The sequence below is a fragment of the Grammomys surdaster genome, unplaced genomic scaffold, assembly GCF_004785775.1.
Source record: "Grammomys surdaster isolate TR1022 unplaced genomic scaffold, NIH_TR_1.0 273, whole genome shotgun sequence".
Classification (NCBI taxonomy): domain Eukaryota; kingdom Metazoa; phylum Chordata; class Mammalia; order Rodentia; family Muridae; genus Grammomys; species Grammomys surdaster.
This window is the reverse complement of record NW_021604714.1, coordinates 1016448-1025747: the sequence shown is the minus strand read 5'-3', so window position 1 is coordinate 1025747 and position 9300 is coordinate 1016448. Positions and strand designations below refer to the sequence as shown.

At 50.6% G+C, this 9300-nt stretch overlaps 1 protein-coding gene across 1 annotated transcript in view; it reads right to left on the bottom strand.

Annotated features, from left to right (window-relative positions):
• The window catches only part of Micu1 (mitochondrial calcium uptake 1), a 156510-nt gene that overhangs the window by 1269 nt on the left and 145941 nt on the right, over positions 1-9300 (bottom strand). The window contains exon 11 of the mRNA XM_028776770.1: positions 1213-1302. Coding sequence (XP_028632603.1) covers positions 1213-1302 — 90 coding nt within the window. The remainder of the gene's footprint in view (positions 1-1212; positions 1303-9300) is intronic.

Sequence of the window (9300 nt, the reverse complement as noted above, 5' to 3'; positions counted from 1 at the left end):
ACGCTGTGTGCAGGGGAGCGGTGTGGAGAGGACGCTGTGTGCAGGGGTGCGGTGTGGGTGAGTGTGGCTGCTGCAGCACTTCCCTCTCTTAACACAGAATAAGGACCCCTGGGGTGTGCTGAAGCTCCTGTTCAATCTGCTTCCCCACCTGGGAGATGTCCCTGTCGCCATCCTGCTCATCCTTAGCCTTGGCCCTGGAACCCTTGCTGGTCTGGGCTTATACATCCTCCCCGAGGTGGACCAGACCCTAGCTCTTCTTTTTAATTTTAAAACTTCTGTGTGCACAGTGCCTATGCACTATGTATATGTATATGTATGTGTATGTATAGTGTATATTCACTCCGTGCGTGCCGCACCCGAGGAGGTCAGGAGGTGACAGATCTCCTGGAATGGGAGCTGCTATGTGGACGCTGTGAACTAAACTTTGGTCTTCGGCAAGAGCAGCTAGCGCTCTGCCCAGCTCAGCCCAGCCCTTTATTTCGCTGTTCTCAGTCGGTGAGATAGGCTCTGGCACCCACTCTGCTCTGTAAGAACAGAGCCGCGCCATCTTCTTCCTAGAGACACTGAAACCTGTGTGCCCTCATCTCCTAGCAGCAAACTTTGTGTGTGGTGATACTTCTACTTCTTTATTTTTCAGAGAAAATTACATGTCTTTGGAGATCATCTGGATTACAATTGGGGAAAACACAGCTTCAAGCCATCTTACAAATGTGATTGCTGTTGTCATTTTGAAACCCATGTGGTCACTAATTTAAACCCACTGGCAAGGAGGAATTACAGGAGATGAAAAAGGTACTGGGTGTGGCAGGACACGCCTTTAATGCCAGCACTCAGTCACGGTGTATACTGTAAGTTCCAGGCCAGCCAGGGTTACACAGACACCCCCACCTCAACAAGACGAAACTAAAAAACTAAAGCTGCCAGCCTGGTCTACAGAGTGAGCTCCAGGACAGCCAGGGCTGTCTCGAAAAACCAAAAACCAAAAACCAAAAAAACCTAAAGCCAAACCAAACCAACCCAAAACCTAAAACAAACCCAGAGAAGTGGCTAACACAGACTGACCCAGGGTTACACAAGCTCACAATGCCAAGGGCCGACCCACTCCAGAGGCAGATGCTGCCATACAAAACTGCCCCACTACAAACAGGGGCTAGGACTACAGCGAGCAGCGGGGCCCAGTGCACCCTCTCCGCTCCACGGGACCCCACTCACCGTCGCAGTCAAAGAGCGCAAACACCACGTCACACACATGGTCCGACAGTTCGACCTTCGCCACTGTCCTGGCCACTTGCTGCATGGTTACTGAGGGAAGACAATGCTGGTTAGCGCTGTCCAGACATCTCCATTCTCCTCTCTCCCATGGGGGCTAAACCATTCAAACTCTGCAGCTGGATTCAGGGCGGAGTCGAGAAAGCAAGGCTGGCTGGGGGGGGGGGGGGCGGCCCACGGTTACTTTAGCACTGAGGATGGTGAAGGAGGAGGATCAAACCTGTGAGGGCAGCTGGGGCTACACAGTGAGAACCTGTGTCAGAGCCACAAGCAAAGTCCAAACTCATGGAGGGGGCAGCAGCCAGTCTTCAACAATCAAAACTGCCTGTCTCAGTGATGTGGCACTTGGGTGGCATGGGCCAGGCCTCGGTTTAAGTCTCAATGCCCAGCAGTGAAGAAAAAAGGAATTTAACCTTTATCCACAACTCCTTTTCTTTACACCTCAGGGTATTTTGTTTGTTTGGTTTAGTTTGGTTTGGTTTTTTCGAGACAGGGCTTCTCTGTGTAGCTCTGGCTGAGCTGGAACTCCCTGTAGACCAGGCTGGCCTCGAACTCACAGAGACCTGCCTGCCTCTGCCTCCTGAGTGCTGGAATTAAAGGTGTGCACCGTCAGCACTGCGTGTCCTTCTGGGTGTGTTCTCTATTACTGCTATTGATACTTAGCATGGCGGCACACAGTCCTAGCAGGTGGGAGCTGAGGCAGGAGAAACCAGTTCAAGGCTAATGGAGCTACACAAAAGGCTCTGTCTCCCCCCAAAAAATCTAATATAAAACATTTATAGAGGCCGGGCAGTGGTGGCGCACGCCTTTAATCCCAGCACTTGGGAGGCAGAGGCAGGCGGATTTCTGAGTTCGAGGCCAGCCTGGTCTACAGAGTGAGTTCCAGGACAGCCAGGGCTACACAGAGAAATCTTGTCTCGAAAAACAAACAAACAAATAAACAAACATCCGTTCACTGAACCCGAACCTCAAGCTCATTGACTAAAGCCTCAGAGATCTCCTTTCTATCCGCCCTGGAAAGTTACACGTGGGCACTGCTGCGTCCAATCTTCTTATTTATTTATGTATTTATTTATTTTTGAGACAGGGTCTCATTGTGTAGCTCTGACTGGACCTCACTACGTAGAGACCAGGCTGGCCTGGAACTCCATATATAGACCAGGCTAACCTCAAACTCACAAGAGATCTGCCTGTCTCTGTCTCCTGGGTACTGGGGTTAAAGATCTGTGTCATCATGCCCCGCACGGGTCCTGGTTTGCATGTGGATGACCAGAACTCGGATGCTGGCATCTGAACTCAGAACCTCACACTTGCATTGCAGGCACTTCATCTCGCCAGCCCCGAGCAAGTTCATTAAAACATTTCTACCAGAAGACTTCCTTTAAAACAAACCAATAGCTACGGTCTCCTCAGCGGCTTCCCGGGACGGCAACAACCGGATAGCAAAAGTCAAGGAAACGAGTAGGCGGTAGGAGGGGCGGAGCTGCGGCAGGAGGGGCGGGGCGGGCAGGAGGGGCGGAGCACCGACAGGAGGTGTGTGCACCTTAGTTCCAGCCAGTCTGGGATCCGCACGGTGAGCTGTTTGCTCTGCTAGCCACCTCCTCCTGTCTGCTCCGACCATTTCTTTACCTGTACCCCTGAGAAGCAGGGCACTCGGTCTCAATAGACCACCACACAGCTTCTATTTAAGGTTTTTTTTCTCTGTAGAGAAGTTCTCTTCTGCCATTTTCCTCCCCTGACATTTACTATGAAATATTAGCGATCATGTGGAATTGGTTTTCCATGAAAGACGAGCCAGGAAGAACTAGGCAATTCCCGCTGTCTCCCTCTCATCTATCCTCACGCCTGGCTTACCTGTGCCTATAAATTATGTTACTGCTTACAGTCTAGCCCCAAAGTGAAGTAAAGCTTACAGGAAGGAAAAGAGGCTGGAGAGATGGCTCAGGGGCTCGGTGCACGTTGTGGTTTTGCAGAGGACCTGGGTTTGATTCCTAGCACCCACAAGAAGGTCCCAACCATCCGTAACTCTAGTCCCAGGGATCTGCAGCCTTCTTGACTTCCTTGGGCACTAGGCACACACAAGGTACACATACATACTTGCAGGGGAAACATCTGTGTACATAAAATAAACGGAAAAGAAAAGGCGCAGGGTCTGCTTATGGCCTGGCTGTGCCACCACTGGCTTGGACTCCGCGGAAGCGCTGTGGCCAGCGACGTGCACCTCTTGCTATTTCACACGTTAGCATCAGTTCCAGTTTGCCTCGTCATTATTTTTGAATTTTTCTCACTTGCATCTGTCACTTCCATATATATCCAGCACGTGGCCTCTGAGGTCGGCAGACGCCGCTATGGCGGGGCAGAACTGTGATGGGTGTCAGGAGAAAGGGCTCTCTGGGGGCTCCACCCTGACAGCTACCTGATGGTTTAAGGTTGCTTCTCTCATATTCAAATCTGAGGATCCGGAAGGAGGCTGTTGGGGTTCTTGGCACACCGGGGACTTCACTGCTGTTATTTTACAGTGTGAGGGTGAGGATGGACATGGGGTGGAAGTATCTGGGAAGGGCAGAGGCTCTCGCATAGCTCTGTCTCAGGATTCAAAGCCTCGAGCTAAAGAGGGACAAAAGCTGTTCAGCAGGTGGAAAGAGCTAGGCTCTTCTTCCTGCAGCCTGGGCCTCTCTTCAGATCACCCTCTGTCCCACCCTGTGACTAATGGTGAAGGAGAGGCCAGTGTGTTTTGGAACAAAAAGATTTAGGCAGAACCAAATGTGGTAAGTTCTCATGTGCTGGGGATGGACAAACTACAGTACCAAGCTTGAGAAACTGAGCAGCACAGGAAGAACTGATTGCTGCTAACTTCACTGTATGGAGGGAGGGGGGAAGAGGGAGGAGGAAGAGGGTGGGAGGGAGGGGGAGGAAGATGTCATCAAAGGCAATTTACAAGGAGAATAAGCTGTTCTTTATACTTCCGTAAGGAGGAGCTCTCCTAAGGAAACTTGGTTGACTTTGGGAGATCCCTTGGGGAGGACAGAATGAGGGTGGAGAAGTGGGTAGTCTCAAACACTGCTACCCTAGGACTTCCTTCCACTGCCGCAGGACTCCCAAGAACCTCCTGTGGCTGGAGTGTGCTTTCTGCTGGCTGGACTATCAGCTGCAGGCTGCATCAATCTCATGTTTTAACTGCTTTAACGACTGCCTTGCTGCTCTCTCCCGAGGCTCCTGCTCTCTCAGGTAAGAGGCCTGTCCAGTCTTGCGACTCTCAGACTCATCTTTCTCCTCATGCCAACAGCACTCTGCTCCAATAAACCAGTAAGCAATCTCCAGGCATGTCAGCAAGAGAGAGCCCTTGACAGTTTCCACTGAGTAGCTCATTAGGCTGGTATTAAGTGCTTGTAGAATGGGGGACTCCTGGAGACTGCAGCAAGAACACAAATGCCGCCCCTCACATGACAGGGAATGACCTGGAGGGGATGCTGGTGGCCTGTGTACTACCAGGGCTGCTAAGTCACTGTGACTCCTGGGGATGGAAACCGTCTTGCTGGGGTGCCCTTTTCATAGCAAAAGAGGTCCTTGGAGAGGCCCTCAGGATATGAATCAGAACACACAGAACAAACCAACTAGCAGGGACACTGTCAAACTGGGAACTGTGGGGACTGGTGGGATGACAGCAGATTACAAGCCAAGTGCCTGACAGCTGCTCCCGAGAGCAGGCTCATTCACAATGTCTCCAACATCTCTAAATCACAAAGCCGTAATTAAACCACAGCGAAGAGGGCTTCCCTACCCCCACCCTCCTGGACCTCAGCTCTCCTGTGCAGACCTGTTGTTGGTACTGCGACTTGGGCCTCTCCTATTTGGTGACTGTAATTCTGAAGCACATGCTTAGGCCTTTTATGATAGTTAATTTCCCCTGGCAACCCGATGGTATTTAGAATCACCATGGAACATCACCCCCTCCTCCCCGCCCCATCCCATGTCTGTGAGTATGTTACTGGGTTGTGGAGAAAAAGCTCACTTCAAATGTGGTCGGTATAATTCCATGGGCTGGGGATCTGGACTAAATAACAAGGAGACCGTGAACTGGGCATAAACATCCATCCCTCTTCTCTTCCTGGCTGTGGAGCTGGCGCTGCCTCCTGCCGCCACGCCTTCCCTGCCCTGACACACTGGACCTCCCGGCTGCACCCAAGCCAACCCTTCCCTCCTCCAATGCCTTTCCCTCTCCTGTGTATGCATGTGAATGTGGTACATGCACAGAGGGCAGAGGATGACGGTAAGATGTTGAATGCCCTGTTCTGTTACTCTCCTTACGCCCTGGAGGCAGGGCTGCTCACTGAACCTAGAGCTAGGCTGGCGACCAGCAAGTCCCAGCCATACTGGTTCTGGACCCCACAGTCCTAGGGCTGCAGGTGTACGGCTGGCCATGCCCAGCCAAATTAAAGCCTGGGTCCTGGTGCTTGCACAGCAAGTGACATCACTGGCCATCTTTCCAGCCTGTTAGGTTCCTTTCTTTTCTTTTCTTTCTTTTTCTTTTTTAAGATTTATTTATTTTTATATACATGAGTACACTGTAGCTATCTTCAGACACACAGAAGAGGGCATCAGATCCCATTTCAGATGGTGTAAGCCACCATGTGGTTGCTGGGAATTGAACTCAGAACCTCTGGAAGAACAGTCAGTGCTCTTAACTGCTGAGCCATCTCTTAGGTTTCTTTGGGCAAGTATTTTGTCACATGGATTGAAACAAGTAACTAATATAGTCTTCCAGGGATTTTTTGTTTTTGTTTTGACATAAAAATCCTAATATCCTTGCAATTGCCAAAGTGTTCTTTGTGTTTCTGAGATGAACAAGCCAACAGCACACAAGTAGTTTCCAGATGGACTGTGGATCCCAGGAAATACCAAATCTCGTTGGGATTTTCAAGCTCTGCCCTCTAACTCCTCCATTGAGTTGGTCACCAAGGGCCCAGGGGTCAGTCAGTCATGACTGTGTAATGATGCTCCCTAAGAGCCTCAGAGCACAGGCTTTGGCAAGCTTCCAGATTGTTGGCACAAGGAGGTTCCTGGAGGGTGGTGTGCCCTGGGAGGGTACAGAAGTTCTAGGCTCCTCCCCAACCTCTCCCCATGCATCTGTAACCTTTGAGATAAACCAATAAACCTAAGTGCATGCCCCAGTGCTTTGAGTCTCTTACAGATCAACTGAACCCCATCCTGCCAGGAACTGGCTGGGCAGAAGCTCACACAAGACAACCTGGAGCTGTGACTCGTATCTGAAGGCCAGGGTCAGTCTCAGAGGATGGAGACCTCAACCCAGAGGTACTAGACTTGATACTGGCTCCAGTGAGATACATCACAATCAAAGAGAAAGAACAGGCTGGGTGTCCAGGTAGAACTGACTGCTTGCATGATGCCGGAGAAATCCTTACACCTTTAAATTTTTATTTATTTACTTTTTCCAGATAGGGTTTCACTGTGTAGCCTCAGCTAGCCTGAAACTCTCATGCTAAGTTTCTGTGCTAAAATAAGATACCAGAAATTAGGTTACATAAAATTTACTATACAATGGCCACTCAGGAGAGCATCGGAGTAATAAAACCCACGGGTCCACATAAAATCACAGGCTCTTGGAGCCAGAAGAGACAGAGATGATGAGAGATCCAGGGGACTTAAGTGACTTGCCAGGGTCACAAAGCTAGTGGCTGTTGGCCCTACACATTCCACTGCTCTTTCCCTATACACACTTGGCCTTGAACCTGAATGGTACCAGTTTCTTCCCGCCTCTGTCATCCTAAAGGGACAGAGTCCAGATGAAAGAAAAGCCAAATTAGGGCCCCCTCAGTGTTTTGTGTCAGGGATGAGTGACAGCCAGGACTGGGGCGGGGGAGGCAGTACTCCAACCAGACCGCAGATCCGACTGTGTTCTGCAGTGAGGGTCACACGTTGTGCCCTTGGAGCACAGGTTGACAACTGAAGTGACAACTAAAAATGTGTAGGAGGACAACAACCTCATGAAAAGCACAAGTCACAGAGGTGGCCGGGGGTGAGGGGCGGGGCGGCGACCCAGTTAGAGGTGCTTGTCTCTTCCCCCTGTAAAGATGTGGAAAGGTGACCCCACAGGTTACAGGGATGTCCTGAGCTGTTCTGTCATGTGATTAGTCAGTCATGCCCTACTGGACTGCAGGGAAGAAAATTAAAAAGCTGGCTTGTGCTTGCCAAGGTGAGGTGGGGGGAGGCGGATAGTGCTTCAGCCCTGGGAAAGCTCGCTTCTACACGGTGTGTGTGTGTGGGGTGTTTCTTTCTTGCATGTGTCTTTTTTTTTTTCCGTTTTTGTAACCTGTTCCAAGTCACTCTGGCAGCTGGAACACACACACATTCAGACACAGTTTGGGGGTGAGTGGTGGGGAAAGACAGCATTCAGGAGAGCTAAGGATGGAGAGGAAAGAGCAACACAGCACCTCAGCAGGAAGAGGACCACGCCTGCTCTGCATGGCACAGCTGCCGACAACCTAACCTCCGTGTGATCAGGCGGCCTGCGTGTCAGGGGTGACATAGTTAGTCCCGCCCCTTAGCTGACAGTAAGTGCTACCAAAACAAGTGCAGCTCAGATAACACAACAAGCAGCCACATCGGGCTCCTTGCTTCACCGGCTCAGACTATTTTAGTTGTATGGTTTAGTACATCGGCCAGCGCCATTCACTAAGAATCCTATCATAGTGTGTCTAAAAATGGCAAGAGGGCTTTCCTTTTTTTTTTTTTTGTTTTGTCCTTTTTTTAAAAGATATGTTGTTGGGCGCTCTCAAACTGCTGAGCTCCATGAGCTGCCTGTGTTAGCCTTCTGAGTCCCCCGCCTGGCTCCAGACAAGGGTGTCTGTGAGCATTAGGTAGTCAGTGTTTTCAGCTGAAACACTACAGGACAGACATACCAGAGAAGAGTTCCAGTGAAGAAGGGGCCAGCCCTGTGCATTGCTAAGGAGGAGAAATACCTGGCGTGGTAAGCCACATGAGTCACAATAAAGGGCTCTGTCTGGGAGGAGACAGCTTCCAGTGTGTGCGTGGGGATATCGGGTGATGCAGGGCAGGGATGGCGCTGTCAGCGAGGCTGAAGTCAGGAAAGCAGGAGTGTACAGAGGCCTCACTCAGAGCTGGAACTATGGCGCAGAGGGGCAGACATTCTGGGAGGGAATCCATCAGAGGCCATCAAGTGTTCTTAGTAAGCCAGGTCTTAGCTCAAGGCCAGCATACTCCCAACCCTCAACACACACTGAGACAGGGTCCTGCCTGGCTAACCTCAAATTCAAATTCTGGGATCCTCCTGCCTCAGCCTTTTCTTTTTTTTCTTCTTTGAGACTTTTTTCTGTGTAGCCCTGGCTGTCCTGGAACTCACTCCTTGAACTCACAGTGATCCGCCAGCAGCCAACTCTCTCAGTGCTGGGATTAAAGGCCTACACCACCACCTGCTGGCTTCCCTCAGCCTTCTGAGTCCTGGTGTTAGAAGTGTGAGCCACAGCAGGGCGGTGGTGGCACACGCCTTTAATCCCAGCACTTGGGAGGCAGAGGCAGGATTTCTGGTCTATAGAGTGAGTTCCAGGACAGCCAGGCCTACACAGAGAAACCCTGTCTCAAAAAACAAACAGACAAACAAACAAACAAACAGAAGTGTGAGCCACTATGCCTGCTTAGAAAAGTATTTCTGGTTAGGCAATACCTTCACCTATTTCAAAATTCAGATAGTGTAGGAGCAGAGTCTTGCTCTCAGCTGTGTGCAGTGGTGCCTTTACTGCTGAGAGGCCACCATCTCTCTCAGACACATTCACATAAAAGATTTATACTCCTTCTTTCTCTCTTTCCATGAAACGGCAACATAGCAAACAGTGCTGTGCTTGGCTCATTCAGCACCTCGACTGAAAACAATTCCATCCCAGAACACAAACAGGATCCTGTAGCAGCTTAAGGGTGAGTCTCCCAAGGACAAGGTGGCTGTGATTGGCTGAATGAGCTCCTCCTCTCTTCTACCTTGAGCTGCAGAAGGTTCCT